The following is a 25958-nucleotide window of genomic DNA, read 5'->3' as shown; positions in this document are numbered from 1 at the left end:
ACTTTTCCTTTGCCTTAATTTTTTGTCTTCTTTGCACAGGTAACTTGGCCCAGACAAGAGCCAGGATAACAGCAGCCTCAAGATCTTTGCCTCCACATTTCAGTTCTGGGAGACTCAAGGTGAGTAGTAGGTTTGTACCCAAAATACTGTGGACCACAAGATGTTCCCACCCTAGGGATCATCCTAGGTGGGCAGTATTTGTTTCCTTTATCTGACCCACTACCTGGGAAGTCTAGAATAGAAACTGAGGCATTTAGGAATTTGGGGTTAAGGGATTTGAAGCATCATCATGGAATCCTTTACAATCCTGTGTCAGGGGAAAATTTTTTTCCTCTACCCTCTTAAGTTCAGTGTTTGATGACTGAATTCAACTTGAACTGACAGATTAGCAAGACAAAAAAACCCCATATTTTAATCATATACATACAGAAGTTCACCAAAAAGTGACTCTAAGGGCCAGTTAGATTTTGGGGTTTCTATACCATCTTAATAGAAGATGAAGAGAGGAAGAAGGACACTTCTGGGACAATCAGTGACTTTTGGGAAAAATAAATGGTCCTTTAGGAAAATAAATGAGAAGTATAACAGTTATATATGACAGTATCTATTTAGGCAATTTCATATCCCAGTGCTGACTTCTCATCTCTGGTGATGGGAATCAATCTTCTCTGATTGCAAAGCTCCCAGGAAGGGGATTTATGACAGTTGAATTATTTTTGGAGGCTTTGCTTTTAGGCAGATAAGGGGAGTTCAGAAAAGCTTCTTCTTGCAACTCTTGTTACTTATATGTCTTCAGTTCAAAATAATCCTCATGCCACGTGGCATATGCAGACCCCTTTACCTGATTCTCAGAAATACTGCTTAAGTTTATAGAACAATGACACTTGGAAAAAGTCCATCTGGGAAGATATAAGGGCTTCCCAGGTGATGCTAGTGGAAGAGAACCCACCTCCCAGTGCAGGAGATGTAAGAAAAGCAGGTTCAATCCCTGGGTTAGGAAGATCCCCTGGAGGAGGGCATGGCAACCCACTCCAGTCTTCTTGCCTGGAGAATCCCATGGATAGAGGAGCCTGGCGGGCTTCGATCCATGGTGTTGCAGAGTTGAACACAACTAAAGCAACTTAGCTCACATGCACATCCACATCCACGGGAAGAAGTGCACACATGCCACTTTTTCTGGAAGTTATCACCAACGTACAGAGGAGGATAATAAAAGGAGCCAGCAGGGAGGAAAGAAACCAAACCCCCTTCTATTACTCTGCTTTGCTCTCTGAAAAATGAGTGATGCACTTATCCATGCAAAGAGGGTGTTAGACAAGTTGCTAAGTATCCTGCTGTAAAATATTTGTAACTCTTCCATTCTTCCTGCTAATGTTTAGCCCAAATCTCAAGGAATGGCTCCTTAATATTCATTGTGTATGCTAGTGTTATGCCCAAGTCGCGAAATCTCCCAATGACCACCAGGGAGCCGATATCCGATGCAAAAGCAAGAGAGTTTTTATTACCAAGCTCGAGCTGGGGCTCCCACCGATACCAACGCAGCAGCTATAGGGAGGAGCCCTGAGCTCTGGGTTACATTGCTTATATAGGGTATTTTCGGGCGAAAAATTCAAAAAACGGGAGTCTCCGGGTCTGATTGGTCACCTTCTGGTGAAGGGTTAGGTGTTGAGTTCTGATTGGTTCTCCTTTCCCAGGCTTGACTCGAATTTCCCCTGACTGGCCAAGGGTTCTGATTGGTTCAGAGGTGGTGGGGTGAGGTCAGGGGATTTCCAAAGGTTCTTTTCCCGGAAACTTACAAAATGGAGTAGCTTAGATTCTTCACTAGCAGCAAGAAATAATGATCTGAAAGGTGAGGGGATAATAAACAGGTCATGTCTCTGAATTTTCTTACCCTTTGTTTATACTGAATATTAAATGATTCATTTAATAAAGAATAATCAATACAACCACATATAATACATGAATATTACCCCCAAATTGATAGAGACATACATATCTATACTCACTTCCTCTGAGAATAAAAGACCTGCACATAGTAAGGATTCAGATCATCTTTGTTAACAGTAATTCTTACATCCACATTGTTAGCACAATCCTATAGAATATTCTACTTATCAACCATGTGTGTTTGTGGCAGGATATTAGGGCTGTTTAACATGAGTTATATGGGACCCTAGGTCAGGTTTACAGAGGGGTTTCGGTGGTTCTGAGAGTCTCTAGATATTATATGTAAATGTTGTCTGTGTTCAATGCACTTGATTCTCGTTATTCACAAAAGTTATGTTCTATGAGGCTTCTGTGAATGCTGAATCAGCAAATCTTGAAGCATTGCTCCTAGAAGAAATACATGGTTAGGCTCCTGCAAGCCTCTGGTCACAATACTGTTGTCAACTGATTAATATATAACCTGTATTGTATGTGTTTCTCTTTAAAAACATTGTATTTAATACAGTTGACCCTTGAAGAACATGGAGGTTAGGGACACCAACCCTCCATATAGTCAAAAACCCACTAATAACTTTACAGTGGGCTCTCTGTATCCACAGTCCTACAGATGCAGATTCAGTAAACCATGGATTGTGTAGTAGTACTATATTTACTATTGAAAAAAATCTGTACGTAAGTGATCTGTGTAGTTCAAACCTCTGTGGCTGAAGGGTCCACTGTAGATACTTCTTACAAATAATTAACGATATGCCGTATTTCTTTGTATAAACATTATTTCAAATACAGTATTTGTGTCATTGAACTCAAGGCCACCAGCACTGTGACTCATGCCTGAGTGAAGCTAAACTAACACACAAATATGTTCCAACAGGCACATCATAGCCTTCTTACACTTAGGAACTCTCGACAGGACTTCAGTACTGTGATTAGGTGCTATTTTGAACTGTGTAATCACCAGTCAAAAGCACAAAAAAAGGAAAAATTCTGGCACTTAAGTACACCTTGAAAAAAGATACTTGCTTATGGTGTGAGAGCTGGAACAGGAAGGCAGAGAGAGTGTCACTTTGTTCAACCTCAGCTGGGAGCATGCACACCCGCGTATCAGTTTCCACCTCTCTGCATGTCTGTAAGGGACCATGAAAGCATGTGAGCATTGATTGATTTGGAGATTAAAAATACATTTCAGCAAGTAGGCAGATTCACCAATATAGATCCACAAATAATGAGGATCAACCATATGTGTGGGTTTTTTGGAGTTATTGGCTTCCAAAGACTCCTTCTCCAATACTTTGCCCACCTGATGTGAAGAACTGACTCATTGTAAAAGACCCTGATGCTGGGAAAGATGGAAGGTGAGAGGAGAAGGGGATGACAGAGGATGAGATGGTTGGATGGCATCACTGACTCAATGGACATGAGTTTGAGTAAACTCCAGGAGTTGGTGATGGACAGGGAGGCCTGGCGTGCTGCAGTCAATGGGGTCGCAAAGAGTAGGACATGACTGAGCGACTGAACTGATGGACTGAGACTCCTCCTAAAAAGGATCATGACCCAAAAAAACCATGAGAGTCTCCTGTGTACTATTCAATATCAGCCCATATTCCCCTCCTTTGCTCAGTTTGATGTTTTGACCTCTGGATTCTGCTAGGACCTATTCCTCTGCCTTCCACACTCCCTATCCACACATTGTTATCTCCTTCCCTACGCTGCCTATGTGAAAAGTGTGCCCTCTAGTGTGTGGCATGTATTTACATCACTACTATATATATATATATATATATGTGAGATGAAAATGACTAGAGATTTATTTTCCCTTGGAGAGAAGATGAGTTGAAAATTCTAATTAAGGCATCAGAAAATATGAGGGTAACAACAGCAATACAAAGCTCCACCAATTCCTCTCTGCCTTATCCAAGAAAAAGTAGAAGAGGTGGCCCTGCAGGAAGCTAGCCTCCACCACATTAGCACCCCCACACTGGGCTGGTGTCAGCACCAGCCTTGCTTCCTCATTCAGTGCCATGGAGACTTTTGAAGGGAGTGATGCCGTAGGGGCTTTTTCCTTAAGAAGATGGATGCATCACTTGATAGCAATAAAAATTTTTGACCAAAGGCTTTGTCGATAGGCTAAATATAAACACTTCAGAGGTTTGGAGATGCAAATAGTAGGTACTTACTGAGACCAAAGGAAAAAATTCCTCCAGTTTTTCATTTATTACTGAGATGTAGATGGTTTTCAAGGCTTTTTGGAAGCTATGTCTTCATCCTAGAGTAAATTTAGTTGACAGATGAGGCAAATCTTTTTAATAATACTGTGCTTTCAAACTGATTTTTATAACATAACAAATCACACATAAAGGCATTATATTATGTTTAAGGAGTAGGTTTTGGAATCAGAACTGGGTTCAGACTTAGGCATGGCCAGTTACTGGCTGCAAGACTCTGGGAAATTTACCTAAAATCTTTGAGCGTTAACTTCCTTATATGTAGAATAGTAGTAACAATGATGTTTACCTCATATTGTCCTTTTGAGAATTCATTGACATAATGTAGGCAAAGTGTTTAGTATAGTGATTTCACATTGGAAACAATAAATGTTTTATTACTCATGTTTTGATAACCATCTAAAATTCCATGTGTGTAGTCCATATGTATATGGATGCTTGCTCATTTCCTATGGGCCTGGAGTCTGTACCACAAACTGTAAAGCTTATTCATGACTACTTTGAAGGCTAACTAGCACCACTCACAAGGAATCGGGCAGGACATTTGTCATGTGGGCTTTCTGGACAAAGCAAGCTTGATTAGCTCCAGTTGGCTTATATGGTTATCAATTGGTGGTGTAGAAGAAGGGTATACTGGGTTAGACAGATGATGTTTTTATCTAGAATATTGGTTATACTGATCATTTTGAAACTGGTTTCATTGGAAGTATTTTCTCTGCCAGTAAATAAAAAGATTTCCTTGCTGTGTTGCATGAGAGCTAGTACTCACCTTGCTGCTAAGTCACTTCAGTTGTGTCCAACTCTGTGCGACTCCATAGACGGCAGCCCACCAGGCTCCCCTGTCCCTGGGATTCTCCAGGCAAGAACGCTGGAGTGGGCTGCCATTTCCTTCCCCAGTGCATGAGAGTGAAAAGTGAAAGTGAAGTCGCTCAGCACTCACCTTATTCCATGAAATAAAAACCCAGCATCCTTAATGTTGATTATTGTTGTTCAGTTGCTAAGTCATGTCCGACTCTTTGCAACCCCATGGATTACTAAACTAAAACCAAATCAAACATGGTAATAAAGGAAGGGGAACTGACTGACCTTTTCTGTGTGCATGCATGTGCAAGGCAGTGGTTTTTAAATAACACAGACTTTGGAAAGTTAAATAATAAGTCAAAGTCCACATAGCTATTAAGCACAGGAGCCAGAATTTGAACCAAGTGTGTCCAATTCCAAGCCCTGGGCCCTATAGCACAAACCCCCTGAGGCTTGGAAGCTCTCCCAACCTCTTTTCTTCCTATCTGAGGTAAAAATTTATAAGAATCTACAGAAAAGACTTCTTTGTTGTTGTTGTGAAATCCCCGCCTTTGGAAAGAACAATTTGCTAGATGATGGCTTCAATAGAATCTACTTTCTGGATCATTTCTAAGAAACTTTATTTTTTTAATTAAAACCATTAACTGGGGGCTTCCTGGGCAGCTCAGATGGTAAAGAATCAGCCTGCAATGCAGGATTCTTAGTTGCTAAACCCAGGTAGATAAGATCCCCTGGAGAAGGGAATGGCAACCCATTCCAGTATTCTTGCCTGGAGAATCCTATGGACAGAGGAGCCTGGTGGGCTACAGTCCATGGAGTCCAAAAGAGTTGACATGACTGAACAACTAACACTTAGCTTTAACGAAATCAGTTCAGAAAAACAAGCTCTTAATTTAGACAATAACCTTTGCATCTCTTTTGGCTTTGAGTTTTTTGCAGTTCTGTAGAGTTCATGGTGGGCTTCCCTGGTGACTCAGCAGAAAAGAATCTGCCTGCAATGTAGGAGCCGCTGGAGATGCAGGTTCTATCCCTCAGGAAGAGCCCCTGGAGGGAAGGCATGGAACCCACTCCATGGGTTCCATGGCCTGGAAAATCCCATGGACAGAGGAGCCAGTCCATAGGGTCAAAAAGAGTTGAACACAACTGAAGCAACTTAGCACAGCACAGCACAGAGTTCATGGTAGGGCCCAATGCAGACAAAGACCTCCTACTTTAAAAGTTCAAGAGAGGCAACTTCTGGTACGTCCCTTGTCCAAAGTGCAAGTCCCTCTTTTAGATCCACTCCATATATAGTTCAGTTCAGTTCAGTCGCTCAGTCGTCTCCGACTCTTTGCGACCCCATGAATCGCAGCATGCCAGGCCTCCCTGTCCATCACCAACTCCCAGAGTTCACTCAGACTTATGTCCATTGAGTCAGTGATGCCATCCAGCCATCTCATCCTCTGTCGTCCCCTTCTCCTCCTGCCCCTAATCCCTCCCAGCATCAGAGTCTTTTCCAATGAGTCAACTCTTCGCATGAGGTGGCCAAAGTACTGGAGTTTCAGCTTTAGCATCAGTCCTTCCAAAGAAATCCCAGGGCTGATCTCCTTCAGGATGGACTGGTTGGATCTCCTTGCAGTCCAAGGGACTCTCAAGAGTCTTCTCCAACACCACAGTTCAAAAGCATCAATTCTTCAGCGCTCAGCCTTCTTCACAGTCCAACTCTCACATCCATACATGACCACAGGAAAACCATAGCCTTGACTAGACGGACCTTAGTTGGCAGAGTAATGTCTCTGCTTTTTAATATGCTATCTAGTTTGGTCATAACTTTCCTTCCAAGGAGTAAGCGTCTTTTAATTTCATGGCTGCAGTCACCATCTGCAGTGATTTTGGAGCCCCCAAAAATAAAGTTTGACACCATTTCCACTGTTTCCCCATCTATTTCCCATGAAGTGATGGGACCAGATGCCATGATCTTCAATGTTGAGCTTTAGGCCAACTTTTTCACTTTCCTCTTTCACTTTCATCAAGAGGCTTTTGAGTTCCTCTTCACTTTCTGTCATAAGGGTGGTGTCATCTGCATATCTGAGGTTATTGATATTTCTCCTGGCAATCTTGATTCCAGCTTGTGTTTCTTCCAGCCCAGCGTTTCTCATGATGTACTCTGAATAGAAGTTAAATAAGCAGGGTGACAATATACAGTCTTGACGTACTCCTTTTCCTATTTGGAACCAGTCTGTTGTTCCATGTCCAGTTCTAACTGCTGCTTCCTGACCTCCATACAGATTTCTCAAGAGGCAGGTCATGTGGTCTGGTATTCCCATGTCTTTCAGAATTTTCCACAGTTTATTGTGATCCGCACAGTCAAAGGCTTTGGCATAGTCAAATATACATATACAGGGGAACTTCATAACTATGCAAATACCCTTTGCCAGTCCAAGGGACCCTTGACCAACCCAAGACCTTTCCAAATTCTAAAATTAGAAGGTACCCCAATAGTATATTATTTATTCTTTAAAATATAGTACTAGATATGTAGGTGGTGGACTATAGACATGCATTAACATTTCCAAGTTATATAAAGCAGAATAGGTTTTTTCTACCCAAGAGTTACTTTGTATGTGAGTATAACAGCAGAACTTAAAGTCCTGCTGGGTGATTACTAAAACTGAATCAAACATAGTAATAAAGGAAGGGGAACTGACTGACCTCATGTGTGTGTATGTGCACGTAGCAGTGGTTTTTAAATAACACAGGCTTTGGGAAGTTAATAATACTTCCAGCCCTGTATCTTGCATTGCAAACTGGTGCTTCATTCTGTATTTTTCCAACTTGCTACAGGGGATGGGTATTGATCTTGAAAACAATACATATCACACCTTTAAATTTATATCTTAGCAGAATTAATATGCATCAAAGATTTTCCTGATCCCTAAACTGTTGTATTCTCAAATGCCAAGAGTCTGGTGTATTTTCTGAAGAATGGTAACAGATAAATTCTACTAATAAGAGAAATACGGATGAGTTTCCCAGCTGCCCCTTCACAGTGTATTAGAGCCAAGGGGGCTGGCACTAGCCGGCTAATTTGAATAAAAAGGGAGGGAAATGAAGGAGGAAAAGCAGAGTTCAAAGCAAGCTGTGGTTCTTCAGGGAGGATCTCTGAATAAAAAGAAATAGTGGAAAAATTCTCAAAAGTTGTGTGTGTGTATGAAAGTCAGGTGGGGAGAAAGAAAATAAGGAGAAAGAATGTTTAGGAAAACTGTCAGAATTTAGTTTGGCCAAAGGCAGACCATAGCCAAGATCTTTCTTGCTTCAGTCCTGATTAGCTTTCTCTGAATCTCACCAGTGCTAAGCTGTGTCCTCCTAGTGAGGGTGAGATAGGGAAGGAACCTTCCGTATCGTCCCTGCAGGTAGCGCCATCGGACCTATGCAGGTAGGGCGGGTATGTTGTGTTTCTTCTTTTCTATGTGAGAGCAACCTTCCTTTCCAACACAGAGCTGTCATTTCCTCCTTTCTCATTAAAAAAACAAAACCAGCTACAGGCGGTTGTACTGTCGCTCAGCTACATCCAGATGAAACGTCGGCTCTGGGAACAGATCCAGTCTGCAGCCTAGAGAAAGAAAGCTGCACTGTCCCTGCTCGTGGCGCTTTGCTCAGAGACACCCTCAGATTCCTGCTCACTATTTAGGTTGCTTTTCTAGTTTGAAAACTTAGTTCCATGTTTATTCCCCTTCTTAAACAGACCTGTTTTCTTTATACAAGCCAGTTGAAGCGTTTTCTTCAGTTTTGCAAACAGTCCCCTAAATGCCCCTCAAGTAAGTCTCGTTATTCAGCCACCTCCCACGGCCCCGTCCCTTCTAAGTAGCCTCTTCTCACTGTTGCTGAACAAGGCTGCAGACATCCTCACGCTGCGGGGAGGTAGCTGCCTGGACTGCAGTCCACTGAGTGGAACGCACGTGCTGACAGCAGCTTCTTCCAGTTCAAGTGTTCCTGCTCCATACCCTGGCCACCTGTTCCCAGCAGACGGGAGGCTGGTGCTGAAATGCTGCTTATATGCTGTGCAAACCAAACAGCTCTGTGTGTGCAGAAGCAGGCATTTTATCATTGAGATAAAATGAGGGAATACAGGGTACCTGCAATTGTTTGCCACTGTGCTTTTCATTCATAAATTCTTTCCAGTCAGCCCAGGTATTTGGGGCAGATGCTTGGGAACAGGTATACTCTAAGCGCTGGTCCACAGTGAACACGTGGGAACTGTGGGCAGCAGGAGGGATGTTGTAGGGTCAGAGTCTGATAGCAGGAAGGCAGTTAGGGTTTCACTAATTCTCTTGTGGTGCAACCTGGGCTTTGGGTCCATGTTTTTGTAATTACAGTGAAAGTGAAAGCCGCTCAGTCGTGTCCAACTCTTTGCGACCTCCAGGCCAAAATTTCCCAGGTTGGGAAGATCCCCTGGAGAAGGGAAAGGCTACCCATTCCAGTATTCCAGCCTAGAGAATTCCATGGACTGTATCGTCCATGGGGGTCGCAAAGAGTCAGACACGACTGAGCGACTTTCACTTCACTTCACTTAGTAATTGCCCAGCTTCAGGTGTTGCTACCCAGTTTTCTTTTTAAAAATAGCATGGTCTCATATGACATTATTGGAGAACTTAATAAGGGCCCAGTAGAATGTGGAGAAACACAGAAAGAACATGGGTGGGGTTTGTACTGAGACCGTATAGTGTATCACAGAGTGTGGTCATTGCCATGGGTAGAACAGTGTAAATCCTGTTTTTCTTTAAGATGTCTTTAAATGAGTACGCCATAAACATCAAGGCCCCTCAGGTATTTGACCAAATAGCCTTTCACATTTTGGGAAATGTCAGAAAATAAGCTGTCTCTATACCCAAACCACTGTCCTCTGCCCGTGTTCCAGGTGGACACTCTGGAGGTGATACGGCATCCAGAAGAAACCACCAACATGAAGGGGCAAACCATGGCTTCTTACTTCCGGGTAAGGAGTCTTCTTGATCTCTCCTCTGCCCGTTTCCAGAAAAGATGAGTCAGCCTTTCGCACAAGAGGACTAGATACCACAGAGTCATTGAAACAACAGCAAAGCTCAGAGGCAGTTAGGAAAGATGGAGGTGTGGGGAAAGGAGAATTATAACGGGGAACTCACCCTTGAGTACAGTGTAAGACCGCAAGTGTCTACAGAGGGCCCTCTCTGCCACTGGCACAAAGTCCAATGAATGTGCTGATTCTGTTAGTGTTTCAGCTGCTTCTTGGCCTTAAAGCTACTGGAGTCAGCCACTTTTCCAGCATATTTACTGAGAAGTAAAGTAGTTAATAAAATTCCAGAAGGAGGCTTGTCAAGTTCATGAGAAAATAGGTCTTAGCTTCAACTTTATTTTCTTAGACTGAATTGACCCATTGCAAGAGCCATTTGCCTGAGCGCAATTATTTCCCATCTCTGTTACCCCAATTCCTGATATTTTTACCTGGTGAATGACTCTTTTGAGTAAAAATGTTATCTCCATAAGGACTCTGTCAAATGCACATTAGAGAGGAAAGATAAGAGACTGTCACTTTGTACTGATTCGCACAAATTTGTTTATTTTCAAATTATGAAGCACTGGGATTGGGAACCCATTAGAGATCACTGACCACGGGGAACTGAGGTCCAGGCAACTTCATGATGGAGATACTGTTAGACCAGACAGAACTACTGAAACCAGGGACAACAAAATAAGGTTGTAAGGTGGGGTTACCAAAGTAAGGGACTTGGCAGGGATAGTAAGTCAAGTGGACCATGAGCTGGAGTTGCCAGGCAGGCTGGAGGGTGGGCCTGGGAGCCAGCACCATGGAAAGAAGGTTCCACCCAAAGCTAGCGGGTTCAAGAAGGACCTAGAGCTAAGAAGTCTGACCTGTGCTTTAGAGGTAGACTGGAATGGGCCTCAGTGTATGGACTGTAGGGACCTAGAGGTCTTTGGGTCTAGCATTCCATCGATGTAGTGATGCCTGCTACAACTTCTCCAACTGGTAGGTTTTCAGCCCCTATTTCATCACTCATGGTTGGAAATCTCTAATTGCCATGTATTTCTTATCCCGATCCCCTTAGTGGTTTGATTATACTCTCCTAGTTTCTGCATGTATGGGATTTGAAGGCTCTGACTGTAAGGTTATCCTCAAGATCCTAGAGTCCCTCTTTCAGCAGAGGAACTGCTGAAAATTGGCAGTGCAATTTTCAGAAATATATCCATAACAAACAGTTGGGTGTCCTCAAAATACTAGTCCCCAAATGCTAAAAAAATGATGCATTGCCAAGCCAGGCAACACCATTTTGGATCAGTAGCAGGTAAAATTATGAAAGAATAGGACTGATTTTACGTGTGGCTTGTAATTGCCCCAAAGACATGTCCAAAAGAAGAACTGCCACTGTGGATGTCTGTGAGAAACAGAGAGTGTGTTCTTTCTGTTCTCTACACAGCCATTTGGTGTATGTTAATTCATCTTCATTATAATCTCCTTTTACCGTCCAGTTTTCTTGTTTTCTTTGCCTTCTTTATTTTTCTCATTTCGCCTCTGCCTTTGTAAGATTGCCTTAGACTTTCTGGTGATTGTTAGGTTAAGAAGACAACTGACCCCTTCCATGAAACCTGGACCTGTAAAATTACAGATACAGTTTATGGAGCATCACCTTGAAATATCAGAGACAAGCTAGTTCTGGCAACAGAGTTATGAGATAATCTAAGCAAGTTCTTAGATAGCTGAGTTTCTGCCAAGTGGGATATTGCTTGGCCCTGGGTGATGTTTAAAGAAAATCCGCAGGCAGCTATAAGTACAGAACAATATGTTAAAACCTATATTGTTATTTCTTTTTGCTGAATTCTTGTTTAGCCTCAAAGATTCCATGAGTTGTTTACAAGCTGACAAATGGCCCTGGAAGCCTGGGCCAGCCACTGTTGTAATTATCCATTATGACTTTGGTAACCTCACTTCTTGTGCATTTTTTCCCCTGGTAGTATTCTCTGATGGATCTGCTCTCTAAAATGGTGGTGGGACAGCCCCACTTTGTACGCTGCATCAAGCCCAATGATGACCGAGAGGCCCTGAAGTTCTCCACAGACAAAGTGCGGGCCCAGCTCCGCTCCACGGGCATCCTAGAGACAGTCAGCATCCGCCAGCAGGGGTATTCTCACCGCATCCTCTTCGAGGAGTTTGTGAAAAGGTCAGGCTGGTATTTTGGGAAATACATTATATTAAACACAACTCTGCCAAAGCCATTCTGTCCCCTGGGATCATCCCCAGCCCTCTTGCCTCCAAACACGTGATTGGCTAGTTTGTTGTTTAGTTGTTAAGTCATGTTCGACTCTTTTGCAACCCCATGGACTCTGCCTGGCTCCTCTGTCCATGAGATTTCCCATGCAAGAATACTAGTGTGGGTTGCCATTTCTTATTCCAGGAGATTTTCCCAACCCAGAGATGGAGCCATCGTCTCCTGCATTGGCAGGTGGATTCTTTACCATTGAGCCACCAGGGAAGAATTTCCAGCTGCCATTTACTTGCTTAAATGTTGTTTCTGTTGTACTCCAACTGAGTTACAGTCATCTGGAAGACAAGTTAAGCTCCCTTCTGTTCAGTTCAGTTCAGTCACTCAGTTGTGTCCAACTCTTTGCCACCCCATGGACTGCAGCACGCCAGGCTTCCTTGTCTAATACCAACTCCTGGAACTTGCTCAAACTCATGTCCATCAAGCCAGTGATGCCATCCAACCATCTCATCTTCTGTCATCCCCTTCTCCTCCTGCCTTCCATCTTTCCCAGCATCAGGGTCTTTTACAATGGTCAGTTCTTCGCATCAAGTAGCCAAAGTATGGGAGCTTCTACTTCATCATCAGTCCTTCCAATGAATATTCAGGACTGATTTCCTTTAGGGTCGACTGGTTTGATCTCCTTGCAGTCCAAGGGACTCTCAAGAGTCTTCTCCAACACCACAGTTCAAAAGCATCAATTCTTTGGCCCTCAGCTTTCTTTATGGTCAAACTCTCACATCCATACATGACTCCTGGAAAAACCATAGCTTTGACTAGACAGACCTTTGTGGGCAAAGTAATGTCTCTGCTTTTTAATATGCTATCTAGGTTTGTCATAGCTTTTCTCCCAAGGAGCACATGCGTTTTGATTTCATGGCTGCAGTCACCATCTGCAGTGATTTTGGAGCCCACAATTTTGATTTAAAGTCTGTCATTGTTTCCATTGTTTCCCCATCTATTTGCCATGAACTGATGGGACCAGATGCCATGATCTTAGTTGTCTGAATGTTGAGCTTTAAGCCAGTTCTTTCACTCTCCTCTTTCACTTTCATCAAGAGGCCCTTCAGTTCCTCTTCACTTTCTGCCATTAGGGTGGTATCATCTGCATATCTGAGGTTATTGATATTTCTCCTGGCAATCTTGATTCCATCTTGTGCTTCATCCAGCCTGGCATTTTCCATGATGTACTCTGCATATAAGTTAAATAAGCAGGGTGATGTAATCCTTTCCCAATTTGGAACCAGTCTGTTGTTCCATGTCCGGTTCTGACTGTTGCTTCTTGACCTGCATACAGATTTCTCAGGAGGCAGGTAAGTGGTCTGCCTGGCTCTTTGCGAGCCCATGGACTGTAGCCTGCCAGGCTCCTCTGTCCATTGGATTTTCCAGGCAAGAATACTTTAGTTGGGGGCCATGCCCTCTTGCATAAGATCTTCCTGACCCAGGGATCGAATCTGGGTCACCTGCATTCCAGGCAGATTCTTTACTGTCTGAGCCACTAGGGAAGCCCCCCTTCTGATCACATCTGAAAAATACAAATGTCTATAGGTATTTTTGTGTTATAGGTAAACATATATATATGTGTGTTATATATAAACATATATATAAACCTTAGGTTTCAAAATCTCCAGTTTTTGTTTTTTTGTTTTTTTTTTGGCTCTGATGGAAGTATTCTTTCATGAATGGCTCAAGATTCTGGCAAATATAAATGCACACAACAGGCACTCCTCTCTCAGGGTCTGGCACGATTTAATGATAGCTAACATCTACATAGCACCTCAAATGTCCCAAATGTGTAATCTCCTTTGATCCATACAGCAGCCCCATAAGCTAGGCTTTATTATTATCCCCATTTTACAGATGAGGAAATTGAAGCACAGAAGGAAAGTAAGTGATTTTACCAAAGTCAGTGCTGATAAATGATAGGACCAAAATCTGAACCCAAGGAGTCTGGCTACAACAGCCACAGTTTTAATCTCTTCAGTCTACTCCATTCAATAAAAGTTTGCTGCAGAAATTGCAGCAGAGCTTTCTAAACCCAGAAACTGCCTTTGCATAAGGGTGAAATGTTGCTCTTCTCTGAACAGCTGCCGTAGGTATGTCTTACATACACATGTGATTATAAGTAGAATTTTCACAAAACTTTCTGTGAAGAAATAAGAATAACAACAACAGAGAATCTCTGAGAAGCACTATTATCTGAGAATATCCAGAGAGGAAAATTAAAATTCATTATAAAATCTGCACCCCACCAACCATCTTTAGTTTCTTTTTACCACCACGCTGAAACTTCTGCCCAAGGTCATTTTTCCAACTTTTCCTCAGGGAAGAATGCATCCTAATACAGCAGGTCACTTCATTGGATCTTCCCAATGCCACTAAATTCCATGCAGATGAAAGGGCAAAAAGAGCTTTTGGCAATGAGAGCTGTTAAATTAAAAATAAGAATGAAATGGCTTTTTAAAAGGAAGTGTCTTTGAACCTCTTTTTCCATCTTAAATTTGGAGGTGGAACAAACAAAAAAAAAGATGATTTTAGCTCATGAATGTGACTAGTCAAGTATTTTTAGCTACCAAGAGTTGAATACATGAAAAATATTTAAGAAAACAGGTCAAATGCTAAACAGATTGGCACTTCTTTGTTCGTAATCAGAAAGCCAGTAGGCAAGTATGAACAGGAGTTTCAAAATGTCAGTAAATCTGAGGGTATCAAAGATTTCTGAGCCAGCAAGTTAATTGGTATTTTGATCCTTTTGAGCAACTTAACAACAAAATGGATGAGTTAGCAGTTTCCCCCCTTGATGTTATTCAACAAATAGGGGCGCCTCTTATCTTCCTGTTCAGGAGTGCTGTTTTGTAAACTCTTAGCAGGAAATATGCAGACAAAACAATCAAAGGCAGGCTTATCAGGTGGCAGTAAATAAAAGATAAAGACTTGTTTAGTGTTACTCTTTACCTTTTGTGTTTTCTGGCACTTGCGACTGAAATCCTGACTTGCACACACCTGAAAGGCAGTGTTTTGAGGATTATGTTGTCTGGTTCGAAAACGAGGAAGGACTTTCCCAAGTCACCCACGTCTGCAGACTTGGCCAAAGCTAAAATGCTTCCTTGCCTCCTCATCCTTGAATTTCCTGGCAAAATGACTTAGAAATGCCCTTCCAGTTTTCTACTCATGGCGCCTTCAAGAAAAGGGCTATTTTCAACACCCTCTCAACAGCGGGGCCAGGTAGGTCGGAAGCATTCGTCTATTCTCAGGTAGGCATGAAGAAGGCCACCTAACAGTGCTGGGCGGGTAGCTGAGACTGCCTGGAAGTCCTACTGTTGAGCTGCCACAGGAAAGAACCATGAATGCTCATCGGCTTCATGGTCAATGGGCTCTGAAGTCTGGTCCAGCAGAAGGTCTGCTCTGAGACACACGTGTGCGGTGCACACACTTGCATGTGTTCTGGCAAATGTCTAAAGGATAATACAGCATATTCAGTTCAAAGTCCTATAGTTTCTTTACTAAACTATTGTAGAAAATAGTATAATTTAGTGAGAAGACTGAAGTTCTAGTCTCCTCTTAGATACAGTATTTGGCAAGTAACCTAATATTTCCATAAAGGATATTTCATCATCTGCATGATAAGAAGTCAGGAATACACAGAGTCCACATCCTAAAGATTTTCAGAGATTACATGTGGATTCTTGGGCCTTAACCTCTAAGTTTTCCAGAAAGGCCCACCTCTCCCAGTTTAGCTCAAAGGACGGAGAACTGCATCTCCCAGGACTCAATTCATAATAACTGTTAAATCAGTGTCTGTTGAACAAAGTGAAACTTTTGCCATCTTCTCTTTCATTCAGTTCAGTTCAGTTCAGTCGCTCAGTTGTGTCCGATTCTTTGCGACCCCATGGATCGCAGCACACCCGGCCTCCCTGTCCATCACCAACTCCCGGAGTTCACTCAAACTCACGTCCATCGAGTCTGTGATGCCATCCAGCCATCTCATCCTCTGTCGTCCCTTTCTCCTCCTGCCCCCAATCCTTCCCAGCATCAGAGTCTTTTCCAATGAGTCAACTCTTCGCATGAGGTGGCCAAAGTACCAAAATATTAGGTTACTTCACATGAGGTGGGCAAATATCAGCTTTACATTCATTCCTTCCAAAGAACACCCGGGGGTGATCTCCTTTAGAATGGACTGGCTGGATCTCCGTGCAGTCCAAGGGACTCTCAAGAGTCTTCTCCAACACCCCAGTTCAAAAGCATCAATTCTTCAGCACTCAGCTTCCTTCACAGTCCAACTCTCACATCCATACATGACCACAGGAAAAACCATAGCTATGACTAGATGGACCTTTCTTGGCAAAGTAATGTCTCTGCTTTTTAATATGCTATCTAGTTTGGTCATAACTTTTCTTCCAAGGAGTAAGCGTCTTTTAATTTCATGGCTGCAGTCACCATCTGCAGTGATTTTGGAGGCCCAAAAAATAAAGTCTGACACTGTTTCCACTATTTCCTCATCTATTTCCCATGAAGTGATGGGACCAGATGCCATGATCTTCGTTTTCTGAATGTTGAGCTTTAAGCCAACTTTTTCACTCTCCTCTTTCACTTTCAAGAGGCTTTTTAGTTCCTGTTCACTTTCTGCCATAAGGGTGGTGTCATCTGCATATCTGAGGTTATTGATATTTCTCCCGGCAATCTTGATTCCAGCTTGTTCTTCTTCCAGCCCAGCATTTCTCATGACGTACTCTGCATAGAAGTTAAATAAGCAGGGTGACAATATACAGCCTTGACGTACTCCTTTTCCTATTTGGAACCAGTCTGTTGTTCCATGTCCAGTTCTAACTGCTGCTTCCTGGCCTGCATACAGATTTCTCAAGAGGCAGGTCATGTGGTCTGGTATTCCCATCTCTTTCAGAATTTTCCACAGTTTCTTGTGATCCACACAGTCAAGGCTTTGGCATAATCAATAAAGCAGAAATAGATGTTTTTCTGGAACTCTCTTGAGTTACTCTCTTGATTAACTCTTTTGAGTTACTCTCTTGATTAACTGTTTTTCAATGATCCAGTGGATGTTGGCAATTTGATCTCTGATTCCTCTGCCTTTTCTAAAACCAGCTTGAACATCTGGAAGTTCACGGTTCACGTATTGCTGAAGCCTGGCTTGGAGAATTTTGAGCATTACTTTACTAGCGTGTGAGATGAGTGCAATTGTGCGGTAGTTTGAGCATTCTCTTTCATTAGCAACTTCCATCTCCTCTCATGATTGCATGAGAAACCCATGGTGCCCTGGTATCTTCTCCTTCTTCCTTTTATTCCTCTACTTCCTGTCCTTCAGAAAGCTAGGTGTAACCTCTGTCTTCTCATTCTCTTCAAACAGTCCGTCAAAAGTCCTGTCAACTTTACCAGCTAAGGTTTATCAAAACAATTCCTTTGGGAATTTCCTGATCCCTTCTCCCAAGGCTTTATTAATCTCCCATCCTTTCTCCCAAGGTCTTTTAATAATAATAGCAACAGCTTGAGATATAATTCGTATATGATAAAATCACCTTTTAAAGTGCACAATTCTATGGTTTTAGTATATTCGTGAGTTGTGCAACTCACTGCCATCTAATCTGAGGATCTTTTCATATGCTTATTGCTCATTTATAATATTTCCTCCAAAGAAATGTTTATTCAGATCCTTTACCCATTTAATTGTTGATTTCTATATATTCTGGATACTAGCCCTTATCAGATATACTATTTGCAGTTTTCTTTTTCTTTGGAATTGTCTTTTCAATTCTTGATGGTATCTTTTCAAGCATTAAAATTTTTAAATTTTGATGAAGCCCAATTTTTCTGTTTTCTATTGTTAGTCATGCTTTTGGTGTCATAGCTAAGAAATTATTGCTTAATTCAAGGTCATGAAGCTATATTCCTATGTTTTCTCCTAAGAACTTTATGGTTTTAGGCCTTATATTTAGATGAGTAGTGCATTTTGAATTATCTTTATGTATGGTGTGAGGTACATATAGGTTCAACTACATTCATTTATATTATACATGGATATCAAGCTTTCCTAGCACTATTTGTTGAAAAGACTATTCTTTCTCCTGTTAAATTGTCTTGGCATTCTTGTTAAAAATCAATTGACCATAAATTGGTCATAAATTATTTCTGAATTCTCAATTCTAGTCCATTGATCAAAATCTGTTTCAAACCTCTTGAGGCTCTTTTGTCTACCCTTTCGACTTAGCTTCCTAAATGGACTTCCTGCCTATTCTCTTCTCCAAAGAGCCACCAGAATACAATTTAACTACAACTCTTATCTAATATGTTGCTTACTTGCTTAAAATCCTTAGTTGAAATGATTATTCAGACCTCAGTGGATGAGCCTCAGCCCCTCGGCCTGATAGGGGGAAATCTCCCTGATCTGAACCCCACCCACCTTTCCAATCTCTTCTCTCTTGTCTTCCCACCTCTCAGCTCATACTTCCGCAAAACCAGACTACTTAGAGTTTCATAAACACCCCACATTGTTCCATACTTCTGATCTTTTGGTCTTGTTATGTTCATGCTATGTTGCCTGAATGCCGCCTTTCCAAGTTCTTGGTCAATTAGCTTAAACAGGCTAGTTCAGTTCAGTTCAGTTGCTCAGTCATGTCCAACTCTTTGTGACCCCATGGGCTGCAGCATGGCAGACCTCCCTATCCATCACCAAATCCCAGAGTTTTCTCAAACTCATATGCACTGAGTTAGCGATGCCATCCAACCATCTCTGCCTCTGTCATCCCCTTCTCCTCCAACCTTCAATTTTTCCCAGCATCAGGGTCTTTTCAAATGAGTCAGTTCTTCACATCATGTGGCCAAAGGATTGTAGTTTCAGCTTCAACATCAGTCCTTCCAATGAGTATTCAAGACTGATTTCCTTTAGGATGGACTGGTTGGATCTCCTTGCTATCCAAGAGACTCTCAAGATTCTCAAGTCTTCTCAACACCAACTTCAAAAGCATCAATTCTTCAGCGCTCAGCTTTCTTTATAGTCCAACTCTCATGTGCATACATGACTACTGGGAAAACCAGAGCCATGACTAGATGGACCTTTGTTGGCAAAGTAATGTCTATGCTTTTTTAGTATGCTGTCTAGGTTGGTCATAACTTTTCTTCCGAGGAGCAAGCGTCTTTTAATTTCATGGCTGCAGTCACAATCTGCAGTGATTCTGGAGCCCCCAGAAATAAAATCTGTCACTGTTTCCATTGTTTCCCCATCTATTTGCCATAAAGTGATGGGGCCAGATGCCATCATCTTCGTTTTCTGAATGCTGAGTTTTAGGCTAACTTTTCCCCTCTCCTCTTCACTTTCATCAAGAGGCTCTTCAGTTCCTCTTCACTTTTTGCCATTAAGGATCATGTCATCAGCATATCTGAGGTTACTGATATTTCTCCCAGCAATCTTGATTCCACCCTGTGCTTCATCCAGCCTAGCATTTTGCATGATGTACTCTGCATAGAAGTTAAATAAGCAGGGTGACACTATACAGCCTTGACGTACTCCTTTCCTGATTTGGAACCAGTCTGTTTTTCCATGTCCGGTTCTAACTATTGCTTCTTGACCTGCATACAGATTTTTCAGGAGGCAGGCAAGGTGGTCTAGTATTCCCATCTCTTTAAGAGTTTTCCACAGTTTGTTGTGATCCACACACTCAAAGATTTGGCGTAGTCAATAAAGCAGAAGTAGATATTTTTCTGGAACTCTCTTGCTTTTTCGATGATCCAACAGATGTTGGCAATTTGATCTCTGCTTCCTCTACCTTTTCTAAATCCAGCTTGAATATCTGGAAGTTCACGGTTCACGTACTGTTGAAGCCTGGCTTGGAGAATTTTGAGCATTACTTGCTAGCGTGTGAGGTGGATGTAATTGTGCAATAATAGTTTGAGCATTCTTTGGCATTGCCTTTCTTTGGGATTGGAATGAAAACTGACCTTTTCCAGTTCTGTGGCTGCTGCTGAGTTCTCCATATTTGCTAGCATATTTAGTGCAGCACTTTCACCGCATCGTCTTTTAGGTTTTGAAATAGCTCAACTGGAATTCCATCATCTCCACTAGCTTTGTTGATAGTGATGCTTCCTAAGGCCCACTTGACTTCGTACTCCAAGATGTCTGGCTCTAGGTGAGTGATCGCACCATCGTGGTTATCTGGGTCATTAAGATCTTTTTTGTATAGTTCTGTATATTCTTGCCACCTCTTCTTAAGATCTTCTGCTTCTGTTAGGTCCATACCATTTCTGTCCTTTATTGTGCCCATCTTTGGATGAAATATTCCCTTGGTATCTCTAATATTCTTGAAGAGATCTCTAGTCCTTCCCATTCTATTGTTTTCCTCTATTTCTTTGCATTGATCACCAGAAGACTTTCTTATCTCTCCTTGCTCTTCTTTGGAACTCTGCATTCAAATGGGAATATCTTTCTTTTTCTCCTTTGCATTTTGCTTCTCTTCTTTTCACAGCTATTTGTAAGGCCTCCTCAGACAACCATTTTGCCTTTTTGCATTTCTTTTCCTTTGGGATGTTCTTAATCCCTGCCTCCTGTACAATGTCAGGGACCTCCATCCATAGTTCTTCAGGCACTCTATTAGATCTAATCCCTTGAATCTATTTCTCACGTCCACTGTATAATTGTAAGAGATTTGATTTAAGTCATACCTGAATGGTTTAGTGGTTTTCCGTACTTTCTTCAATTTAAGTCTGAATTTGGCAAAAGGAGTTCATGATCTGAGCCACATTCAGCTCCCAGTCTTGTTTTTGCTGCCTGTATAGAGCTTCTCCATCTTTGGCTGCAAAGAATATAATCAGTCTGATTTTGGTATTGACCATCTGGTGATGTCCATGTGTAGAATCTTCTCTTGTGTTGTTGGAAGATGGTGTTTGCTATGAGCAGTGCGTTTTCTTGGCAAAACTCTATTAGCCTTTGCCCTGCTTCATTCTGTACTCCAAGGCCAAATTTGCCTGTTACTCCAGGTATCTCTTGACTTCCTACTTTTGCATTCCAGTCCCCTATAATGAAAAGGACATCTTTTTGGGTGTTAGTTCTAAAAGGTCTTGTTCGTCTTCATAGAGCCATTCAACCTCAGCATTACTGGTTGGGGCATAGACTTGGATTACTGTGACATTGAATGGTTTGCCTTGGAAATGAACAGAGATCATTCTGTCGTTTTTGAGACTGCATCCAAGTACTGCATTTCAAACTCTTTTTTTGACTATGATGGCTACTCCATTTCTTCTAAGGGATTCTTGCCCACAGTAGTAGATATAATGGTCATCTGACCATTAAATTCACCCATTCCAGTCCATTTTAGTTTGCTGATTCCTAAAATGTCAATGTTCACTCTTGCTATCACTTGTTTGACCACTTCCAATTTGCCTTGTTTCATGGACTTAAAATTCCAGGATTCTATGCAATATTGCTCTTTACAGCATCGGACTTTACTTCGATCACCAGTCACATCAACAACTGGGTGTTGTTTTTGCTTTGGCTCCATCCCTTCATTCTTTCTGGAGTTATTTCTCCGCTGATCTCCAGTGGCATATTAGGCACCTACTGACCTGGGGAGTTCATCTTTCAGTGTCCTATCTTTTGCCTTTTCATACTGTTCATGGGGTTCTCAAGGCAAGAATACTGAAGTGGTTTTCCATTCCCTTATCCAGTGGACCACACTTTGTCAGAACTCTCCACTATGACCTGTCCATCCTGGGTGGCCGTACATGGCCTGGCTCATAGTTTCATTGAGTTAGACGAGACTGTGGTCCATGTGATCAGACTGGTTAGTTTTCTGTAATTGTTGTTTTCAGGTTAACCTGAAAGGTTAACCAGTTTAACCTCTGCTTATTCCTTCAGACTTTGAACAGGCATTATCTTCTCCTTGATTCTCCCAGGCTAGGTTTGGAGACTCTGTGATGAGCTTCATTAGTAGCACTTACTACATTGAGGTGGATACTAGCTGCTGGTATCTTACCTTGACATTAACCACCTGGGAAGCAGGGGTATTTTCCAGCTAACTTCGTATCTGTACTGTCCAGCCCTGTGCCCAGTACAAATTAGGTGTTTAATAAATATTTATTGAATTGAAGAAAACTCTTTTTTTAAAAAATAAATTTATTTATTTTAATTGGAGGTTAATTACTTTACATTATTGTATTGGTTTTGCCATACATCAACATGTATCTGCCACAGGTATACATGTGTTCCCCATCCTGAACCCCCCTCCCTCCTCCCTCCCCATACCATCCCTCTGGGTCGTCCCAGTGCACCAGCTCCAAGCATCCGAAAACTCTTATTCCTTCCTCTTCATCACTACCTTCTTTTACCACCTCTTGGTTGACTCTTTGGCCCTCGCGGTTTTAAAATGCATGACAGGAGCTGGCATTGTTGAGCTTAAGTTTGGCTTGCATTGTAAAAAGTAGCATCTAGATTGTTAGAGCGTAAGATTTCAGGTAAGTGCTAAGTAGCTCTTACCATGATAAGTTAATAAAAAGTCTCTAACCCAGCTTGAATTATTAGAGTTTAATACATTTTTAAAAAGTAACATTTTAACAAATTTGTCTTACTTCTCTCTAGAATAAACACTGGTCCCCTCCACCCCCAAAGAAAAGACAAACTTCACAGGACAAGGAAGATTCTCTGTCTGGCTTCTGCCTGGCTTTCTAGCCTCTTTTCTCATCTCACCTCTTGGCTCACATTCCAGAAAAGAAAGAATCAGTTAGAGCTCCCTAACATAGCACAGCATATGGCCTATTAAGGCAATAGCCTGTAAAAGAAGGCTGCTTACTTGGTGTATTAGTCAGGAATCTTTTAATAACAAGTGACTGAAGCTCAAATGAGTTGAAGCAAAATTTAAAAGGGGATGATATATTGGCTTATATAACTAGAAAGTTCAAAGGTATGTCTGGATCCAGGGCATCACGCAATTTTACCAAGCCATTGTCTTTTCTTTTCACCAACTTTCCTTTCCCTCTTTTGAGTTTTTTTTTGTCAGGTAGGCAGTTCTTTGTCATGTGTTCACAAAGATGGTCCCTGGAAGCTTCTGTAGGAAGCATCCTAAAAGTTTAGCAATGTCAGCAGCAAGCAAGTTCCTGAGACTTCCCATTCAAGGAACACTCTTGTTGTCCCCAGCCTGGGTCACCTGCTGGTGTTTAATTGGTAGAGTCTTCAGCCAAGTGCCAGGGGATGAATGTCAGCCCTGTGTGAACCATGGTCTGAGGGGCTCTGTTAAAGGAAGGAGAGGAGGAGGATGGATAGGCTAAAACAATAAGCATTCATTACCCCTAGTTTGACCATGCCATATCTTGGAATCAACTGTAACAGTACAGAAAGACCCACTCCAACCTGGATAGCTAGAGGAGGTTTTTTTTTGTTTTGTTTGTTTGTTTTACTTATTATTTATTTATTTAACTGCACTTGTCTTAGTTGCAGCATGCTGTGGCATGTGGGATCTAGCTCCTGACCAGAACTCAGACTCAGACCTCCTTCATTGGAAGCATGGAGTCTTAGCCACTAGATCCATCAGGGAAGTCCCTGGAGGATGTCTTTAGTTTAGAAATTTTCTAAGACGAGTATAACTTTTGTTGATAATAACAATGTTAACACTGGAATGAGAACTATATACAGTTTACTAAGTTAAGCTAAGCATAGTCTGCTTTTTGTTTGGGAAGGTATTTGTTTTTTGAACCACAGATCTACCATACAGCAGGTTTCTGATAACAGTTTCCAGCTCTACTTAACCAAGGGATTAAAAAAGACTCAGTCTGTTCTGGCCTACCTAGTTTGAGTTCATCTTCTAGCATTCTGGACACTTTTCTCTGATCTTCATCAGTATAGGTCATGATAGTCTTGTCCCATGTGAGTCTGTGTTGGATGTCACTTTTCTTTGTCAGAGTCTCTCTCCTGGCCTCTCTTTGTGCTCTAAGAATAGTCTTTAGTAATTAGTTTGCTAAAGAAAGCTGCTTCTTCCCTTTTATACTGCAGAATTCTTGCTATGATTTAATATTTCCTTAACAAAGCCTTCTTTCTATTTCAGTTTTTACTCTGCGAGAGAAGAGCCATAAAAGTCTACACTGTGGACATCTCCAGAGTTGACCAATTGACCTTCTCAGATTCTAGAGCAATCCTTTGAGATCCACATATTTTTTCCAGTGGATGGCCTGGAGCAACTCTAGGCATCCATACATATTTGGAATTAACCTTGGTTTTCAAATCTTTCATATTTGGACTTTGATCCTTGACTTTGTACTTATTTTTTAAATCTCTAGTATCTTGTATTGTATGAGGACTGGCCCATGGTGTATATTTAATATTTCCCAGTTGAAGGACTCTTATCAGTCAGCAATGCATTTGACTATGAATAACAAGCAAGCAAATATTTTTGGTGGCTTAACCCAGAGTTTCTCAGTCTCTGCACTGCTGACATTTTGGACCAGGCAATTCTTTGTTGCAGAAGGTATCCCTGTGCCTTATAAGATGTATAGCAGCATCCCTGGCTTCTACCTATTAAGATACCAATAGCTTGCATTCCAAGTAGTGACAATAAAACTTGTCTCCAAATATTGGTAAATGTCCCCTGGGGAGCAAAATTGCCCATATTGGGAACTATTGCCAAAGAGATTTGTTTGTTCATTTGTTTCTCACAAAAAGAAATTGATAGGTAAGGTATTTTCAATGTGAGATTAGCTGTTCAGTGATGTCATCAGGGCCCTGAATATCTTCTGACCTCCTTTAATTCCTTTTTACCATCTTTAGTGTATGGATTGGCTTAGTGTCTCGTGGCCACAGTGTGGCTACTGCCTCTCCAGGCATGATGTCTGCATTCACGGCTGGAAGAAAGAGAAGGGGCAGGATGAATGGCTAAGTCAGTCACATTTGCCCAGCTTTTATTGGGAAAGAAAACATTTTCCAAGAAACCACTTCACATAACCTCTCATTGGCCTGAACTGAGTCAAATGACCATTTCTAGCTACAAAGATGGGCTTAGAAAGTCAGGAACAGGACTGGGGCTGGGCACATCATGACCCAAAGAAAAATTGGTTCTCTGTTAGCTAGGAAGAAGTGGGAATGGAAATGGGTGAGCCACTAATAATGCTTGTCACAGAAAAGAAATCGAATGTTTATTAATGGACTAAAGGAGTGGATGAATGACTAAGGGGCTGGATGAATAATTGCAGGTCTTCACAACCCACTCATTTCTTCCTCCTTGCTACCTAGGTTCTTCCTCAGGATTGTAGTTTTAGAATTAAAAATTGCAGAAGTGCCTGAGTAGAAAGTGGCAAGATATTGAGGACTGTTTAATTCCATTGTCATGGAGAGGGATGTTTTCAGTTTTAAGCCTGCAGCAAATTCTTTTAGCTCTTGAACTGAACTATTATCAGTTACCCTGTGAAAACTTCGCCTATGAGGACAAGGTCCTTGACATTTCCTTACAGAGCCCCAGGGTTAGTTCTAGCTCACAGGACAGGAGTTGAGAGAAAAATCAGGATCACAAAAGAATCCAGACATCTCAAGAAAGACTGAAATCCAAATTTCAGTTTTCAAGGAATAAAGCTGCTACTTTCTTCTCTGGGTAGTTGGCAGTGAATAAGAAAACACAAATCCTCCAGGAGCTAGGATGGTGATTTCACTGGGTTTTTTGTTTTTCTTTTCACTTGCAACCGCACAGGTGAGAACCTGACATGAAATAGATTTCAATGTGCCATTTAGGTAAGC

The 25958-nt window shown here is 41.8% G+C and overlaps 1 protein-coding gene across 2 annotated transcripts in view; it reads left to right on the top strand.

Moving 5' to 3' along the window:
* MYO3B (myosin IIIB) overlaps window positions 1-25958 on the top strand; it is a 447193-nt gene that overhangs the window by 256790 nt on the left and 164445 nt on the right. For both annotated transcript variants that reach the window (XM_042242706.2, XM_060409776.1), the window contains exons 23-25: window positions 40-119; window positions 9868-9945; window positions 11955-12160. In XM_042242706.2, coding sequence (XP_042098640.2) covers window positions 40-119; window positions 9868-9945; window positions 11955-12160 — 364 coding nt within the window. The remainder of the gene's footprint in view (window positions 1-39; window positions 120-9867; window positions 9946-11954; window positions 12161-25958) is intronic.

Source organism: Ovis aries, chromosome 2 (assembly GCF_016772045.2).
Source record: "Ovis aries strain OAR_USU_Benz2616 breed Rambouillet chromosome 2, ARS-UI_Ramb_v3.0, whole genome shotgun sequence".
Taxonomy (NCBI): Eukaryota; Metazoa; Chordata; class Mammalia; order Artiodactyla; family Bovidae; genus Ovis; species Ovis aries.
This window is presented reverse-complemented; position numbering and strand designations above follow the sequence as displayed.